The 20,340-nt window shown below is 44.2% G+C and overlaps 1 protein-coding gene across 3 annotated transcripts; it reads left to right on the plus strand.

The window, feature by feature from the left end:
- Positions 1-31: 31 nt before the first annotated feature.
- Positions 32-2,490, plus strand: LOC307037233 (uncharacterized protein). 3 transcript variants are annotated; one of them, XR_013807627.1, is made up of 3 exons: positions 32-709; positions 920-1,156; positions 1,945-2,490. XR_013807627.1 is itself a non-coding variant. In XM_079678013.1 (3 exons), the coding sequence occupies exons 1-3, from the start codon at positions 675-677 to the stop codon at positions 2,360-2,362; spliced, it is 507 nt and encodes a 168-aa protein (XP_079534139.1). In that variant the 5' UTR covers positions 47-674; the 3' UTR covers positions 2,363-2,490. The 3 variants fall into 3 exon arrangements, 1 of the variants encoding a protein (XP_079534139.1); XR_013807628.1 differs by having other exon boundaries at positions 920-1,027; XM_079678013.1 differs by having other exon boundaries at positions 47-709; positions 920-973.
- Positions 2,491-20,340: the final 17,850 nt, after the last annotated feature.

The following is a 20,340-nucleotide window of genomic DNA, read 5'->3' on the forward strand; positions in this document are numbered from 1 at the left end:
ATAAAGAATCCTGTTTACCTGCCGAGTGACCGCTGACTATATGCATGCAGTGTTGGAATAAGTACTCAACTTAACTGAAGTATAAGTACAAATACTATGGTTTTAAAATACTCCTGAACTGAACATGTAGAATCATAAATCCTGTGTTTTCATATATAAAAAGTAACTAGAAACTATGAAGGTTAACTAAATGTGGTGGAGTAAAACATATTAATACTAACAACATACTGATAATATTTTACTACAAGTGGAAATCTTCAAAACCTTACCAAAGTAAAAGTATGTCAATATCCACTGCGTTTCCCCCAGTTGCACACGTAAGAATGAAGAGTAAACGTAGTCATTGTGTGTAAAATGTTCCCTGTATGTTTTAGATTATTATTACTGCTGCTAATGTAGTTGCTACATTTTACTGCTGTAGATTACTATACCTGCACCTAGTGCCTTCTTACTCAGTCTATTTGAATTGTAATGTATTATAGCAAACAAGAGGAAAGCATTAGCCCATGTGTTACAGTTAACACGATTGTATTTACTGTCAATTAATGACTGACATGTGTCTTTTGTGTACAGATTCCCGAGCTATAACCACCTGATGGCCTTCTGGTTTTTAATTGAGCCTTCAATTCATTAAATGGTTTGTGTTACTAGAGCGATATCAACTGCCAAGAGTAATGAAGAAGTGGTTACACACGCACGTCCATCAACGGTAGGTTACGTTTCTTTTAACACACAATCTAAACACAAACTGAAGGGAAAATGTCTCTCCGACATTTCATTGCTTTTGTGTAGGCTAAAAGGCTAAAGTACTCAATCCTTTTTGAATACATCAGAGAACTAAAACAACTTAATGTTTTTCCCATAGTGTGCTACACTCATGACATTAATAAAGTAACCTTTTTTTGTTTTTATCTTCCAGAGACAGCTGCTTCAGCCAATTGACGAGTTCTTCCTTTTTCTATGCTTCCTGTCGGTGGGTTTGAAAGAGAGGGACCTTGCAAACCGCTTCAACGTACACCAGTCCACTGTGAGCCGCATCATTGCAACATGGACAAGTTTTCTTACAACTTTATTGGGGTCACAGTGCATCTGGCTTACACCTGCAGAAGTTCAAGCCCACCTCCCAGAGGCATTCAAAGATTTCCCAGACACACAGGTGATCCTGGATTGCACAGAGCTGAGGTGTCAAACACCATCCTCACTCCTCCTCCAAAGTGAAATGTATTCTACATAGAAATCTCACTGCACCATGAAAGCCCTGGTTGGCATAGCCCCACATGGTGCAGTGACATTTGTTTCCAGTCTGTATGGTGGTTCTGTCAGCGACAAGGAGATTTTCAAACAATCTGGAATAGCTGCGTTGTTGACTGAAAACATAGCAGTGATGGTAGATAAGAGCTTCCTGATCAGCGATTGCTGCAAATGCAAGGTGTACTGCCCACCTTTTCTGTCAAAGCAGAAGCAAATGCCAGCCTATGAGGTGAGGGAGACACAGGCCATTGCCAGACTGAGGGTTCATGTAGAGCGTGTCATTAGGAGGATAAAAGAGAACAAACTTTTTGATGGTGAATCCCACATAGGTATTGTTTGTATTCTTATCAATAGTCATGAACTTTCTCTTGTGACAAAATAGACTCTCCGTTAGTAAACGTTTACTCTGTGTAAAAGTGATTTCTGTGTGTAAAAGTGAGGTAACATGTGTAGATGAATAACATCAACTTGTATTCGTCCCACACATACACACCTATAGATGTAGTTATATTTGTGTCTGTGACTTTATATTGAATGGGAAATAACTGGAAAATACCTGTGTAAGAGAGAGACTCCTGTCCCGCCTCTCCATTTTATTTTTAGTTGTGCATTGTTATTTGTGCTTTAGAAACATTCCACTTGAACTTTATTTGAATGAACTTAGTAGTAATTATTGTCCTATATTTCTTTCAGATTTCACAGCTGCCTGGGCCTAGGAGAAAGAACCTCCATCTGTGCCTGCACCAAGGTCAAGATCTACCGTTGCTCAAGGGCCTTCACCAGAGCCATCACCACCGAGGACCAAAGGACCAGCATCACTACAGCGGCCTCCATCTGTCCCTGCCACAAGATCAAGATACACCTCGGTACAAAGGCCTCCACCACAGCCATCGCGATCAACCCAGCCAGCAAAGAAGTCTCGCCTAGCAGACGTACCTCCAATCCAGCCACCAGCATCAACCCGGGACAATCCCACCTACCTCCCTCCGACACAGCCACCAGCAGGCCATGCACCATCAGCCCCACCTACACAGCAGCCAGACCCACTGTCTTGGAAGACAGACAAAGACCATGGACAAAGACCCCCTGTCTTTACATTTATAATGAATAGTTGGTTGAAAAAGTTCTGATATTGGAAATATTGAGATTTTACAGTTTCATATGTTAACATAAATAGTTGGTTGAAAAATAAAGTTGAAATGCTGAATTTGTATTTGTACACATCACATAAACCTTGGTATGGAATATGAAGTCATTATTCAGTCCTGATGTAACTTTTCTGTGGTGAAAGTAGAGGGATGGAAATATTTTACTCTAAATTATAATTTACACATTTTCATTTTAGACATGAACAACACTTTTATATAGGCTTATAGTGTAATTGATATATTTCACTACTTTTGTGAACCAAAGACTTTGGTGAACAAAATCTGAAACACCAAAAAAAATGGATGACATGAGTACATATGTGTTTCACAACAGTTTTGAAGTTTTCCAAAAATCGGATTTCTAAGCTAGGTTTCTCATAAGACAGTGCTCTAAGGTGAGTGAATTTGCATTTCTAGCAACACCAGAGACTACTGAACATTTTGACATGTAACACCATGCCATGTTATAAGAAGTACATTTAAAAGTGGATTTAAGGAGACATCTAAAAATTGAGAAAATACCTTCACTTCACACTCCAGAGGTTTAAGGAAAAGGGTAATGCCATTTTATTTAAAAAAAAAACAATGAAGGCAGGTTATATTGATATATTGATTGATATATTTATTATATTCAAAGGCAAATTAATACTTAGTCCCCTGAATCTGGAATAATGCACAATTTACAGCACAGCCTCACCATGTCAGGAACTTTTCATCTACAGATTGTTTTGGTCTGGCTTTACCCTTCACTGATTGGTTACAGACACTTTGAACTTATTGGCTAAGGAAATCAGAAGGAGGGGCTCATTATCATATAAAAAACCGCGCGAACATTCGCACGTATATTGGCCCGTTTTTTCGCGCGAAAAAACGGACCTCCCCGTATGTTCGCGCGTTTTTTCGCGCGAAAAAACTGACCTCCCCGTATGTTCGCGCGTTTTTTCACCCCCGTATTATGGCACTTTTGGCTTTCCATAGTTTTTCACCCCCGTATTATGGCACTTTTGGCTTTCCATAACAAAGGGGCCATGAGAAACTGTCTCGCGGGCCACATCTGGCCTGCGGGCCTGGAGTCTGAGACACCTGGTATACAGTGTACAGTACAGTGATGCGTAAGTGCCTTACAATTTGTCAAGAATCTAAGTGCACTGTGATACGCAGCATCTCAATTGCTCAACAAAAACAGGATTTGTTTCTGAAAAAGAAACCTAGCCTAACCCTCTGTTTTTTAAGCAGGTTACTTACATGAAATTTAAAAGTGAGACAGTCATCAAGCCAGATACCCAGGTATTTGTAACAGGCAACCACTTCAAGTTGTATTCCTTGCGTAGTTACAATATCCAAAGCAGTCTCTGGTGCATTTTTTACTTTAGTAAAGAACATTACCTTGGCTTTATCCACATTTTAAAAGAAGCTTAAGCTCAGAGAGCTGAGCCTGAATAATGTTAAAAACAGCCTGTAATTTAACAACAGCCTCGTTAATCGAGGGACCTGCACAGTACATAACGGTATCGTCCGCATAAAAATGTAAGGTTGCTCCTTCGACATTTTCACCTAAACTATTAATATAGATAGAGAATAATAGCAGACCTAAAACTGAACCTTGTGGTACACTATTAGTGATGTTTAACCACTCAGAAGACAGTCCATCGAACTTAACACATTGGGACCTTTCAGAGAGGTAGTTCACAAATCACCCCACTGCATGGCAGGATAAGCCAATACTGACTAGCCTCTGCTTCAAGATGCGATGATCGACGCTATCAAAAGCTTTGGATAGGTCAACCAATAGAGCTGCACAACTCTGCTTATTATCTAAAATACGCTACATTTTAGGGATGGGTATCGTTAAGGTTTTAACGGTACTACTACTTTTATCGATACCGCTTATCGATCCGGTCTTTTAACTGTACTTTTTGAGAAATATATAAGGTAAACTAACTAAACAAATTGTGAACAAAACTAACATTGCTTTTTATTTAAATTAAATACATAATATTTCACATCAAAAGAAACAACAATGTTTTAACAAATGGCATTAAATAATCTTATGACAGAATTGTAAAGAAAATAGCTGAAACTTCTTTAACAAATAAATAACTCTAAAAAGTTACCTCTAATCATTAACCCATGTTTGTATAATTGAGTTAACTCTGTGTGTTGCTGCTAGCATACATAATACCTGACGTGGAAACGTTACTCGTGGATGGGGCTACAGAGCTACTAGAAAGACAGTCGAAAACGGTGCATTCCTTCGTCTGAATGTGGTGCACTTTTGCTAAATGTTTTGACAAATTGCTCGTGTTACCCTTAAATGCTAAACTCTTATTGCACTGTTGACAACGAGCATTGTCCACATCGAGACGGGTAAAGTTTAACCACACGTTGGAGCCCGAATTACCCCCTAGTCGACGGTTTTGAATCTCTGAATAACCCTCTAAAAACGAACCCACATAACTTGATATCCTCTCTTGGTCTTCCCTGGAAAATGTGCCACTAGGTCCTTCTGTACATCCAGTGGAGGTTGTGATCTCTTGAATGGGGCACCGTTTGGTGGAATCCCATCACCTGAGTATGGTCTCTTCTGAGCAATCAACGGGCTCCTTGTTGTCACCGTTGCTGCTGGGCTCCCGTTGCCTGAAGATGGTCGTCCTCGCTTGGTGTTTTCATGGGAGTTGTGTTCACCTAATTAGAACAAAAATATTACAGTGAAATATAAAAAAATATTACAAACGGCAAATAGCAGAAATGCATTGTTACCAGGATGAGAGAGGATGCTAGATCTGCCTGAAGCTGTCTCCTGTTCAGGATCTCCTGCTTTGCCATCTTTAGAGCTCTGCAGTAGTCCCGCTTCTAGAGGAGCCAGGTGTTGATCACAGCAAGGATGATGGTGTGCCAGAAGATGTACACGTACCAGCATCGGGATTTCATGGGGAACTTATATTTGGTCGTAAACGAGTCCAACAAATCCATACCTCCCATGTACTTGTTGTACGTAGCCACAATGGAAGTCCTCTCAACTTCTACGTAGGTTTTGTTGGCTTTGTCCCAGCGTTGAATGTTCTACACAGGGTGTGGTCCAGCAAAGGATGAGACAAGTGTGACCGCTGTGCTGTCATACCATTTGACAACACAGATGTTGTGGTTGGTCTCCACTTGAATGTCAAAGCTTCCTCTCCCTTTTTTCTTCAAGCTCTTCTCCTCTTCAAGGTTAGAGTTGGGTAAGCGCACCTGCCTGGCTGTTCCCACATAATGAATCAATGATCAAGGAGCTTCACTACCAATGGGACACAGGTAGTAGTTGTCTGCGTAGATCTTGTAGTTCTGACCTACTGGAAGCGTGGAGGCAAGCTTCATCATAACATCACCCGACAATCCAAGTTCAGACTTGGCTCGTATCCCATTGGCACTGCCTTGGTATACATCAAAGTCACAGATCATTCCAGAGATTCCAGTTCTCACCCACACTTTGAACCCCCAGTTCAACAAGTCACACAATACTGTCTGGCTAATGCTAACAGGCTAATTATCATGCTAAAAAGGGATACATCCAAGTGTCCCAACCATAGACTGTATATATAAATGGACGTAGGTAGGGTCCGTGACGTCACCCATAGGATTCTGCAGAGTTGCCGAGAAGCCCTTAGTAGGCGGAGTCGGCCATTAACGGCTCGACACTGACGTCAGAGTTCAACTCCTGCCTGCTCCAAATAAGGGCAAAGAGGCGGGACCTGCTGACACCGAGCTGAAAGTTCCAGAGCTAGCTGAAGCTACCAAGCTAAGCTAACATGCTCCCCATCTGTACACTGCCGTGGCATTTTACGTTTCTAAGGTAAGCGAACATGAAACTATTCAGCTAAACTATAAATAATAATCTAAGTTATTGAGTTTTTAGCATAATACTTCAGAATCTTAAAATCCCTTAACGTTTGTATGCAATTGTGCTAAATTCAACACTGGAATCAAGCAAATATGAATATGTTTAAAAGACATATTTATATTTTGATATCACTTAACTATACATTTAATACATTTAAGTCAAGCTAAGGTACATGTGATGGTAGCTAGTTAGTGCTTTTACCTGTGAGGCCTCCTCCAAACAGCATAATAACCAGACTGTATCATTAAAACTAAGTACCAGTTCTAGATCCTTGACTTTAGACAAACAATTCAAAAGACAACATGTATTTAAAGACAAATCTTTATTTGGATGTGCCTCTTAACCTGATATATTAGTTATACAGTAATAGTATTGACAATCTAAAAAAACTGAGCAACTCAACAGTCAACTTTAAGTTTCTTATTCTAAAGCATTTATTATTTTCATTTCCCCCTCTCATATTCAGTGTGGACGGATTGAGACAGCGTGGAGTCCAGAAAACTGCAGAGACTTCAGGGAGAAACCACCGTGTGATGGACGTCCTGTCTGTTGGTTTGGAGAGGACTGAGGGTCTTTCCTCTGCGAGGAGGACCAGGCCTGATGGAGGAGCCCATGCTGGGCAAAGCTGAGACCAACTGCACAGGCCTAGTCTGTCACGTAATTTGACTAAATGTGTTTACTTATACATTTAATAGGTTTACACCCATGTCCATATGTGCTTTTTATTTAAAACATTTGATTAACTTTTGGTTCACATTTCAATAAATTGTATTTGCACTCCTTTTGTCCATTATTCTTACTGAAAATGTTAGATTACACATTCACATCTGACTGAAGATTGGCCCCATTTATTTGTGACGTTGCAAACTCTGCGGTACAAGGCACAAGTGATGTGAAGCTCATAAAGCGAGGCAAATAGAAATAATCAGCTGATGGAGTGTAGATGTGGAAATAGGTGCATTCGATCAGCTGACTGTTTTTACAATAAAAGTAGTTTCTTAGTGTACTGGTCTTAAAATCTCATAGCATCAGCTTTTAATGTTCGTCTTGGATGTTCTTCTTGACCCTCAGAGAAGGAGAACATGTCGTGTCTTTCAGGCATGTCCTTTCCTAACAAAAAATATAGGAAACATAAAACATATTATTGCAGAACAAGTGTGTTATTTATGAAAGCGGTGTGTTTGTGTGTTTAGGGGATGTAGATATAATTATTTTGTAATGTTTTTTTTTTATTTCAACAGTGAGCTACAAAGACAATCAGATTATGAATGAACAGTCTGAAGTTCATCAACATTGAAATATGTTATTCTCAAAATAATATTTAACTGTTATCAAAACGTAGTGCAACTGTAGAAGCTTGCTCTGTTGTCTCACTGAAAGAATAACTTTTACCACGTTTTTTACAGACAATATTGAGAGATAAATAGTAGCAGTTCTCACTATGTGTTAAATATCTTTGCCTTCAATACATTAAATTAGAAAGCTGACAAAATCATAGTGCTTGTTAACATCTAAATGTAACTTTTTGCATGGAAAAAAGCTTCATCTTAACTGATGTGTAGGTGATCTAGTATTTAATATTGTTTAATGGAATGTATATCAGTGTATTCAAGTCAATACTTCATTTATTTAAACCAATATCTTTCTTGATTCTTTGTACAGTATGAAAAATAGAGTCTTTATACCTGTGCTGAAGTTCACTGCTGTGAGGAGTCCAGTTCTGTCTCTTACTCTCTGGTCCAGCCTATCTGCATCACCTGGACAACTTAAACAAACAGATATATATGTAAAGTACCATGTGTACAAACAATATAACTGATTCTCTTCTGTTGAACATGATGGATTGGGTATTGTCTGAGTCAGGGTCCTTTTTATTCTACTGTAACTTTGGAAGTTGTGTTACCAATGCTTACTTTTTATTTGATACCCATTTGGTAATGCAATTAATAAAAACAACAAGGTTTGGGTTCGTTCTTCAGATGACTGTGGCGTTAACGTGTAAGCTCAATAATGAACTCCAGCTCAACCAACCATATTGTAATATCTAAGTAATCATCTTGAAATATGACATTAATAATTGTAATATACACACATCTTATTGTGAGGTTGATTTCACATACACTACTTCGAAATTAGCTTGTCTACATACTTGAGCATAGCCAATTTAAATTAATCTTAGCGATGCATTCCTACCTACATAATAAAATATCTCTCTAAGTTACAAGGATGACCTTATTTTATCAGCCTCAAACAGAAGCCGTTTGTTCAACAGTATTATCCCACTTAACGCTTAACACTTGTCTATTTTGTTTTAACCTTTATATATACAGTCTATGATTTTAACTTGGAGGCTACGATTAGCATCGTTAGCACCGATGTAGCTACCACTCGCTTACACGCTAACCCAAGCCTTAACATTCATTACGTAGCTGATTAAAAATCCTTAACGCATAAATAAAGCACTCGAATTTCACTTACCGCAAAACCGGATTCATGCACCGTCTGTTTTAACCGCAGAGCGAGTCACAATAGTCCGATATATAAGCATGAAGAACAAACAACCACGGCCGGCTTCAAGCTGTGTTTCCTGGATGAACTGACCAGGCAGAGTCCCTGTAGCTAGCTTCACGGAGCAGGTAGCAGAGAGACAAGAAGCTAGCAGCAGTAGTCACTTAACAGAGCTGTCACTCAATGTGACCACGCCCTAATTTATGCAAACACTTTAAGACCTAATATAAATAAAAGGGTCGTGTTAGAAAACAATTCACTCACAGATCCATAATCATGAAGGTGGAATCTAACTATATCGAAAATAAAATGTATGGAGCCAGGGGTAGAAACATGTATTTTTCTGCTGTAAAGTTGGGCATTTTAACATGGGGGTCTATGGAAATTGCTCCTTTCTGCAGCCATCGCCTATCGGCCAATATATGAACTGAAGTGTGTGGCACTTCCGTATTGGCGTCCCGGCTATTCCCCAGAGTTTGCCGCTTGGTCCCAAAACATTTCACAAAGAACTGTTTATGCCAGAACCAGAGTTAAATGTATTTTTGTAACTCATTTTGTAACTAAACTGAAGTTTAAAATATTGCTAGAGATATCATTTCACATACTTTTATCAGAAATAACGTATTAATTTATTAAATTCTGGTCTGAATTCAAAATCTTAATAGAGGACACATTTAGAACTTAGTTATAGTGAATTATCAAAGACATTATATTTCTATTAGTGTTTTATTTCCATATGTGAACATATAAGAAGTGCAGGGTCCATGACAGGTGCTCATGCTATTTTGACTACCACACTGACCCAGTGTTGTAATATTACAACAAAGACATAAGCTGCTCAAAATCAAATTTGATGTATGTATTCCACAAAAACTAAATATGTACATGTTGTAGACATTGTAATAATCACAAAAATAAATACTTGAGGCATTTTACTTAGCTGAATCTGACAAATCCAGTCCAATAAAACAAAGAGATGTTGCTCGTTTGAAGATTCGGAAGTTGTGTGAGTGTATGGCCAGAGGGCAGGACATATAAACACATTTACTACCCAAAAGCATTGTGAGGCTGAGCAAAAGGACCTATTGACTATGTAAATGTCGTTTATACTTTCTATTTTTCTAAATACCAAACAGATCATGCATTTTAGCCTTTCCTCATTTCGCTCAATTTAACACTGTCTTTGCATGGCCTGATTCTGTGAGAACAGCACCATCTACAGGCCTGGCATATGTACTACAGCGTCTCCAGCGCTTTCGAACGGCAATGTCCGTGGCTGTCTACTCCTGATTGGTGGAGCAGCCAGTGCCTCCATTCTTCCAGCGCAAGCTTAACAGCAAGCAGCTCCCTGTTGCCAACATCATAGTTGCGCTCAGGGGTTGTCAGTCGTCGGGAAAAAAAAGCACAAGGGTGAAGCTTTTGGTCGGAGACTGAGCGTTGTGATAGAACAGCCCCCACACCGGTGTTGGATGCATCAACCTCAACAATAAACTGAAGAGATAGGTCAGGGTTTATAAGAATAGGAGCCGAGGTGAAACGTCTCTTCAGCTCAGAGAAGGCAGCCTCAGCCTGAGTAGTCCACGAGAAGGGGATTGCTGGGGAGGTGAGTTGGTTGAGAGGACCGGCAACACGACTGGAGTCTCTGATGAACCGGCGATAGAAATTTGCAAAGCCCAAGAAACGTTGGAGCTGCTTCCTGGTGGAAGGTTTGGGCCATTGTGCCACTGCTTGTACCTTCTCTGGGTCTGTTCTCAGCTGACCTTGCTCAATGATGTAGCCCAGGAAATCCACTGAATCCACGTGAAATTTGAATTTCTCAACTTTGACAAACAGCTTGTTCTCGAGGAGCCTTTGTAGAACCTGCTGCACATGTTGGGTGTGTTCCTCCATGGTCTGTGAGAATATCAAGATATCATCAAGATACACAAATACTGAACGGTTCAGGAAGTCACGGAGAACATCGTTCACAAGAGCCTGGAAGACAGCTTGGGCATTGGTGAGTCCAAAGGGCATCACTAGATACTCGAAATGGCCTAGTGGGGTGTTGAACGCCATTTTCCACTCGTCTCCTTGACGTATGCGGACCAGGTGGTAAGCATTCCTGAGGTCGAGTTTCGAGAAAATTGTGGCCTTCTGTAGGGGTTCGAAGGCTGAATTGATGAGGGGCAGTGGATACTTGTTCTTGATGGTGATGTTGTTAAGGCCCCGGTAGTCAATGCAGGGGGGTAGGGAGCGGTCCTTCTTGGATACAAAGAAGAAGCCTGCTCCGACGGGGGAAGAAGAGGGTCTTATTATGCCAGCAGCCAGTGAGTCTTTGATGTATGTCTCCATGGCCTCACGCTCAGTTCGGGACAAGTTAAACAGGCGACTGGATGGGAGAGATGCCCCAGGAAGAAGATCTATTGTGCAGTCGTAAGGGCGATGAGGGGGCAGAAAAAGAGCTCGCTGCTTGCTGAAAACCTCTCCCAGGCGATGATAAACCGGAGGGACAGCGGACAAGTTGAGTTGCTCCTGCTGAACTGGGGGAATACCGACCTCTGCTGGGGGAATTGCAGACCGCAGGCATGAAGAGTGACAAAAGGAACTCCAACTCCTTACTTGATTCTCCGACCAGTCCATGTGGGGGTTGTGCAGTCTTAACCATGGCTGGCCCAGAACTAGGGGTGTGTGAGGGGAGGACATAACGTGGAACTGAATCATTTCATGGTGATTACCGGACAGGACGAGATGTAGGGGTTCGGTGACATGGGTAACGTGTGCCAAGAGCTTCCCATTCAGACCTCGAGCATTGAGAGGAGCTGTCAGAGGTTGAGTTGAGATGCCGGCTGAGGCAACCAGTTGGGCATCCAAAAAACTCTCATCAGCCCCAGAGTCCACTAGGGCAGGCAGAGAGAGAGACTGTTGATTTAACAGCATGTTGGCTTCAAGTGGTTAGCGGGTCTGGGGGGTTGAGGAAGAAACAGCCTTGCTCACCAGTATCCCCACCTTTACTGGTGAGCACCCTCTTTTGGGCGCTGGGGGCATGTGTCCACGAGATGACCGGAGTGAGCACAGTAGACACAAAGTCCTTCTCTTATTCTCCGGAGACGTTCTTGGGGAGTGAGTCGGGCTCTGCCTAGCTGCATCGGTTCCTCTGAAGACAGGAGAGGAGAAAAGACTTCAGATGGAGCACTAGGACTTGGGAAAGTCTCCGACCTGAATCTTGCGAGAGGAGACGAGACAGGGCGAGAGGGGATTGACCCAGGAGATCGACTGGCTCTTTCCCTACGGCGCTCCCTAAGGCGGTTATCCAGTCTTATGGCTAGGGAGACAAACTCATCCAAGTTAGCTGATTCGTCCCTGACTGCTAACTCATCTTTAACAGAATCAGTTAGCCCGGTTTGAAAAACCCCTTGAAGCGCTGTGTCATTCCACCCCGCCTCTGCAGCTAAGGTCCTAAATTCCACTGAGTATTCGGCTACACTACGGGAGCCCTGTCGCAGTTAGAGGAGGCGTTTAGTAGCGTCCCTACCGCTGACGGGGTGGTGGAAAACTTTCTTCATTTCTTCTGTAAACTCTGGATAAGAAAAATAAAGGTAGGACTGACTCTCCCATACAGCTGATGCCCAGGCTAGGGCGCTACCTGTAAGTAATATAATATAATATAATCATAAAACAAATCTTAGCTCTGTCATTAGCATAAGTAGACGGCTGCTGCTCAAACACAAGAGAACACTGCATTAAGAAAGATTTACATGTCCCTAAGGCACCTGCATACCGCTCTGGAGTGGGAAAGTTTGGCTCACGTGAAGGGAGAGCGGGCTGGGCTGGAACCTGTGCTAACTCTTGTGGGGGAGCTGGATCCTCAGGAGCAGGCGGAGCAAGATGAGTTGAAACCAGGTTGAGGTGATGTCCCATCTGTGCTACATTGGCGGCTAGTGATGCAAGGTTATCCATAACCTCTCTGAGCATCTGGTCATGCCGGCCCACGAGAACGCCTTGGTTGGAGAGAGCCTCACGAATTGGGTCCGGGCCTGCTGGGTCCATGGTGGCCAGATTGTTCTGTTAGGATTATGTTTTAAACAGGACCCAGACGCAGGCAATTACTGAAGATGTTTAAATGGTTTATTGTTTCGGAGACTCAGGCAGGTTTGGTGATTATGGAGGTCCGGAGTGGAGGTAGGCAGTGAGAGGCTGGACTGATTACAAGGCAGGCAGGTAGGATGCAGGAAGAAGCAGGCAGGTTGGCTGGAAGCTCTGGTGGATGATGGCCGAGGAATTGCACTGGAAACACAAGAGAAACTAGTTACAAAAGGTACGGAATTACACACAGACAGGATAACTGAATGGGCAACCAGGAGGATGTAATACCACTGATGTAGAAAACAATCTGGCGGTGAGTTGCTGGGAGACTGGAGTAGATAAGCTGTGTCCTGATTAGATGATGAGGGACAGCTGAGTCGGACGGCCAGGTGAGAGCAATCAGGCTGCTGCCTGCAAGGGACACCACACCCTCTCCACACACACACACAGGGGAACAAACAGGGACACAGTTTGGACTGTGACACCAATAGCGCCACTTCTGTGACGTCAGTTCATTCTATAATTTAGGGTACATCTCGCTACCCCCACTTTGGGAACCCCTGCTTTATAACACGGTTCCTTCAGATGTTTGAGCCGGTATTGTACTGTGTGTTATGTATGTGTCACATCAGGTGTGACTGTAGCTGTGTCCCAATTCAGCGGCCGCATCCTCCTGAGGATGCATTCGGAGACCGCATACGTCACTTCCGCCAAACGAAGGCTGTCCCAATTTTAAAAAAAGACAAAACTCCTCCGAATGTGGCCCGCAAATTTTATTGATTTAGAGGATACATCTGATGTACACTCCGCGGTGTACCATATCCCAGGATGCAACGTGTGACGGTGACGAATGAGTTTAAAAAAATATATATGGCTTGTAACGTCCCATCAACAGCTACAATGGTTTCAGCTGGATTCATTTTTAAATGTACTCACCCAAATAGTAAACGACATGAAAGAAAAGTAAACCTATTTAATTTGTGTATTTAAATATACGGGCAATTTGAGATGTCTTCTTTATATTACATACATAAAATAATATGAAGTGAAAATATTTCTAAACCCTGTTTGGTTTTCATATTGTTGGGATTCATTATAAAGCTAATTTATTTATTTAACTGCTTTTGTTATACAAATCTTACTGCAACAATTTTGTTTTGATAGGGAGCAAGGAGCAGATTTATCCAGATGCGCGGGGAGAATGAAGCCCACTTCACGGGGGCCTGTTGCGACCTCGGGAAAATAATTTAAACATATTATATAACACCAAAATAATTACAGCTAGATCTGACTCCATATTGAACAGTTTTGAAAACAGTTTTGAAAACAGTTTTGAAAACAGTTTGAAAACAGTTTGAAAATATTTTGCCTAGTGTCAGAAATTATTACCGGCACTTGTGACTGCAGCTGGTTGCTAGGTGACGGGGGCGGCAAAATCTAGGGGTAACTGCCGGTGACGTACAAGGAAATGCTCCGTAGACCGTCTCATTTCGCAGTCCGTGGAGGACCCAAGCTGGGTCCTCCGCGGACTGCGAATTGGGACACAGCTTATGTCTTTAAGATGGCACCAGGAGTTTTGGGATGTGTGAACCGGATACAGTTGTGTTGTTGTGGTGTTGTCATGGGAGCGTATGCAACAACATTTTCAATAAACGGTCAACCTAAATGTCGTAGTCCATAGTCTTATATACAACATTGGCGACGAGGATTATGGATTCTCTACTCTCACCTCTCTCCCCGTTCCTCGCTGGCTTGAGTCCTTCGAAACGTTCATAGTAGCCGCGGGGCTAGCTGAAGCTAACAACGACAGGAAGAAACCCCTGCTGATACACTCACTGGGCAGCGAGGGACAGCGGATTTTTCGGACTCTCTGACTCGCTCCGAAATATGCGGACTGTGTTACACTGCTCACTGGACACTTTGCTGCTCCACAAAATGTTATGCTCCGGCAAATTGTTTTACGGCAACGCCTGCAACAGGTGGGTGAGTCCGTCCACCATTACGTGGCTGATCTGAGGGGACTAGCCAGCCTCTGTAGATTTGGGGCGCTGGAGGATGAACTAATACGGGATCAGCTGGCTGAGCACACTAACAGCTCGACGCTCAGAGAAAAGCTTCTAATGATGACAGACAAGCTCACTATAACAAGAGCAGTGGAGGTAGCTTTCCAGCTTGAGTCAGCAGCAGCCTTAGCATCCCAGCTAGCTTCCTCGTCCGGTTCTTTTCCCCACAGAACCATGCTACTAACTCAAACGGTGGCGCTACCCATGGAGCCTCCCGGGAAGGTTTTCCCTGAGGACAACTTTGATGTGAACTTTGCAGCACGCCGGGCCTGTGGTAATTGTGGCTCATCATCGCACCAGAGTCGAGCTCCGAACTGCCCTGCCAAGGGACAGAGGTGTCAACGCTGTGGCAGACAGAACCATTTCGCACAGGTCTGTCGCTCTGTTCCTGCAGCCGACAGCCCACCTCCACGTACGCCTGGGCCACACGCACCGACGACCATCCACTCAGTGGGCTCGCTAAAGTGCTGCACGGTGGAGCTGGATGGGGTCTGCCTCTCGCTGCTGCTGGATACAGTCGCTCCTGAATGTTTCCAAGGTCCGGCGTCTCTTTCTGCTCCGAACACTCACCGCCGACGCCGAGGATCTGGGTATGGACACTCTAAAATTGGAATGGCGGGCACAATCACCTTTGCTGTGCTTTACGGGACTAAGGCTCTCCCCACATTCACCTTTCAAGTGTCTCACCAGGGGGCCAACCTCATGGGTTTTGATTTGTTTTGTGAGTTGGGTTTCACCCTTGTGGACAATTCTGGGGCCGCTATCTTGTCTGTTGGCTCGCCGTGGCATCAGCGCTGGCCTGCCCTGTTCAGTGGTTTGAGCTGCCTCACCGCCCTTGACAACCAGCCCCTCCTCAAGCCTGAGGTATACCCCGTGATTCAGCCCATACGCCGCCTGCCTCTCGCCCTGCAAAAACTCTTGGACGTGGGCATCATCGAACGCATTGATGCTTCCTCGTGGATTTCAAACCTGGTGGTGGTGAAGAAGAAGTCAGGGGGCCTGTGCCCATGCATCGACCTCAGGCCAGTGAACAAGGCTGTGATACCTGACAGGTATCCGCTGCCCACAGTGGAGGAGCTAGCCGCACAATTATACGGCTCTTCCATGTTCACGAAACTAGACCTTGGTCAAGGCTACCTGCAGGTTCCGCTGCACCCTGACAGCTTTCGTGACTCATGTCGGAGTGTTTCGCTACACCCGCATGCCTTTTGGCCTCAGCTCGGCCCCCAGCTGTTTTCAAAAAATCTTGTCCACCATCTTTGCCGGCATCCCAGGCGTAGTCGTCTTCCTGGACGACATAGTGGTTCATGGTGCTACACCAGCCGTTCATGACGAACGCCTGGCGAGGGTGCTGGACGTCCTCGTCAGTCACAACCTCACACTCAATGGGGAAAAGTGCCCCTTCGCCGTTCCAGCCATCGAGTTTATGGAGTTCCGCCTGACCGCCGACGGCCTCAGCCCGCTACACTCCAACGTAGAGGCAGTGCTGCACCAGCCTGAGCCTTCCTGTCCGGCTCAGATCACTTCGTTTCTGGGGATGACAGCCTACTACCTGCGCTTACTTCCTCAGTACTCCTCGACCACCTCCCCACTACGCGAACTCCTGAAACAGGATGCGGTCTGGGTGTGGACCCCGGCCTGCTCTGCCGCTATTCGCCAGCTCAAGAAGCAGCTCACCTCAACACCGGTGCTCGCATTCTTTGACCTGGCGAGCCCCACGTTCGTGACCTGTGATGCGTCCAATACGGCAATAGGGGCGGTGCTGTCCCAGATCCAGGGGGGCACAGAACGCCCGGTGGCGTTCGCCTCTCGGTCCCTCAACTCAGCCGAACAGAAATACTCAGTGGGGGAGCGGGAGGCGCATTTTACGTTGCGTACTGACCATCAGGCTCTCACAGCCCTGCTTGCTACATCGGGGTCGGGGCACAAACCGCTGAGGATCTACCGCTGGTCAGAGAGACTCCTGCCGTATGACTCCACCACAGTGTTTACTCCCGGCAGGGAGAATGTGCTCTCCCGCGCCACCCCCACCCCAGCGCCCGGCGCGGGCCCGGACGCAACCATTCATCTCATTAAGTTGCATAATGGGATTCAATTTTGTATAAGGCAACCTTTCTTCAGCGACAGTATAGGCTGCCCTGAACAAACTAGCTGTCTCATTAAACATGCTGGAGCTGAGTTCTGCAACTTTCTTCGGAAGCACTTCTTTTAGTTTGAGCTCCGCTATTTCAACAGCTCGTTTATGAGCAAAAGAGTCGTGGTGTATGTAAAAAAAAAATTGCTTCTGCACAGCGCTACTCACAGTCCCATTGATCCAGGCATCCGCCAAATGCGTCCCACATTTTTTCACTGAAAGTAAGAGAGTCTTGGCTTCCTTACAGATGAGGCATCCAAGACCACCCTTCTTTGAAAACAGCCAGGGGTTTCTTTCTTTCCAGGATCTCCACTGATTGTGTCCCCAGTTAAGTGGCGGTCCTTCTGTAGCAGTACCTCCTGCCTCCTCATGCCGCTCCGCTTCAGAACTTTCTACGTGTGTGCAGGTGGTCCCACATTCAACAGCATCAGGTCCGCTAGCAAAGACAGCATACTCCGTAGCAGCAAGGTTAATGCTACCTGTCACGCTAGCAGGTGCATTTTGGTTGTCAAAAGCTGTTTTTTGTTTCTTTGTGAGAAAACCAAAACTAGCCAGGCTTGTAGACCCCGTCGGCGGCAGTGGCCTTTTTTTGGGCGGCATGGTAATCGTCTGCTAGCCTACGTTACTCGTAGTATGTATGTGTGTATCTTGTCAATATATTTGAATGTCTTTTGATATAACGATTCATTCTTCAGGCGTTCACAGCCTCACAGGCATAGATTGTGCAATATTTTATTGCTCACCTTAGAGGTGAAGTGCAGGCATATTGTCATTCAAGAGAGAATAAGATGCGTAGTTCTTTTGGAAAACATTGTTTTGTTTGCCTATTTACCTCGTTAACGTAAATAATACTCATTACATTGAAAAATGCATTATTTGTGATCAAAATAATGGTTGTTGGTAATGTATATTAGCGACCCCCACAGATGTTTGATTTCACTAGGTCCGTGGGAGCTCAGGACCCTCCTTATGGGAGCTCAGCTCTTGGCTCCCACGTAACTCGAACCCTGGATAGGATACTAAATACATTTGCCCACATCTTGTGTCCATATCTTTCTGTTGTGGTGTTCCTGCCACAACCGTGCACATGCATGCATCCGCGAGTCATGGTAAGATATCTGGATTAAGAGGTTGCTTTTTCTTTGCACAGCATGAAAGAAAGGCCAAATGAATGGGCTGTGATTTTAGTTTTTTTAAGCAGAGGTTGAGTTCAATAATTTGTATGGCCCTCGGAGGATGTTGTAAAAATGTAAAGGAAAAAGGTTCCCCAGACCTGCTGTAAATAATAATAAAACCCCTTGATTTATAACTTAACATCTGTCTCATATTGATCTGAGTATATTATAAAGAATAGCCAGTTAATTGAAGCAGTATAGCACAGGCCTTTGTCAGATGGTATATTGCACTGTTTTTTTTCTGCTTCGAATAGTTCTCTTTTTTCACCATACCTGTGTTTGCATCACTTTCATTTCCTCGCTCCTCTGTATCACCGTAAGTTGATTTGTCTGCGCCATCTTGAGTAGCGTCCCATGGCACTTATTTCTGCCGGAGGATCGAGGACCGATAATGGAGGAGCGATAACCGAGGAACCACCAGACCATCCTTCGGTGAAAGCCTCAGCCACTCGCTCCGCCCCCTTACGGCCCCTACACACGGCGGCGTGCGTTGCCGCTTCAACGCTTCTGCCCATTGACTTTGAATCGGGTGACGTCACGATTCGCCAAACTGCATTGTGGGAGCAAAGCGTACTTTTTCTCACGGTGCTTGCTGCAAAAGTAGAGCAATGTTTTACTTTTGACGCCTCGACGGAGGCGTCAGCCAATCAAATCCCATTTATGCCAATCTGCCAGTACAAGCGCTATAGCCAATCAAACCGCGTGTATGCTGGGAGAGCCAGACCGCAGTTCATTTCCTCATATGCCAAAAAATGGAGGAGAAAATAATCGTAGCGGTAGGGAATCACCCGGTGCTTGATGATCAGTCCCTGTTCGCCTACCGTGATACAAACCGGAGAAGCCAGGCATGGAGGGAGGAGGCAGAGACAGTGGGGTGGAACTGGTAGGTTTTCGCCTGTTTGGGTAGTTTATATCCAGTGTACTTCGTTTGACAGCTAGCTGACATAGACAGTATTTAGCCAGCATGGAATGTTGTTTAAAATAGCACCATAGACATTAATGTCATAAATGTTCATCATATAAAGTGTGACATGTAAAACCTTTTATGCAATTGACAGGAGAGATTCATGTGATTGGTTGTTTGTCGCGTTGCTCGCATAAACTCCCCAAGCTCAAGACACGCCCACCGCCAAGCGGCAACGCACGCCACCGTGTGTAGGGGCCGTTACTGTGTATCGCTCACTGATTGGACGATCCAGTGCATGCACTGATCTGATGCTTCTTGACATGAGAGCAGTTTCCCAGCGGAGTGAAGAAAATACATGAACCTCACGGGAGTCGCTCCTCAGTTTATACTGTGTTTTGTTTCAATTCATGTATCATTTAGTTACAAATATGTGATATATCTGAACAACAAAGTGGTCAAAAATCATTTTATTCATTTATTGAAAACATTTTCATAATCGCTTTTTTCGTTTATACATTTTAAGAACAGTGTTTATCTTTTTTGAGAATGAGTTTTTATTTTATTTTATTTATTTGGGTCTACAACAGATGATACAAATGTTTGTGTCAGTAAATGCGTACTAACAGAGGCGGGGGTGTGTGTGAAAACAACGGGGACAGAGCTGCTATCAGACGATCAGCTGTGCAGCGTCATCACAAACGGACGTCGCTTCACGTGACGCTCCGGAGGAAAGGACGTCTCATTGCTCTTAAAACTAATTTCCTTGCTTCTTGTGGTTTTCTTTCGTCTCTCCATGCTTCCCTGGTGGGAGGGACTAGACGCAGGGAAACGACGCAAGGATTCCATTTAACCGACCTGAGACGCAGCCCCAGTGGGTTGCTCGCCCTGGTTTCAGTGCCTGACCCCTGAACTTTAAAACCTCTCCCAAACTGGAGCCCTTAAAGCTACCTTGTACCTCCAGGGATTTTGGTATGGAGCAGGTGCACTCTGTAACTCTTACAGCCTTTATTACTCCCATATATCAGGATCATTCAAGCCACCAAATGCTGCTGATTCAAACTTTAACGACTCAAATGTTCCATGGCTTTCCTTTAAAAGCTCAGCAGTGTCCCCTCTGCAGACCTGTGTTCCTGACACTGACTTATGCTCCCCTGGAAGTCTTTTACCACCGCAGCATTCACTTTTCTTTATCGTGGGAATTACATTTCACTG

Source organism: Notothenia rossii (genome assembly GCF_949606895.1).
Source record: "Notothenia rossii genome assembly, chromosome: 4".
Taxonomy (NCBI): domain Eukaryota; kingdom Metazoa; phylum Chordata; class Actinopteri; order Perciformes; family Nototheniidae; genus Notothenia; species Notothenia rossii.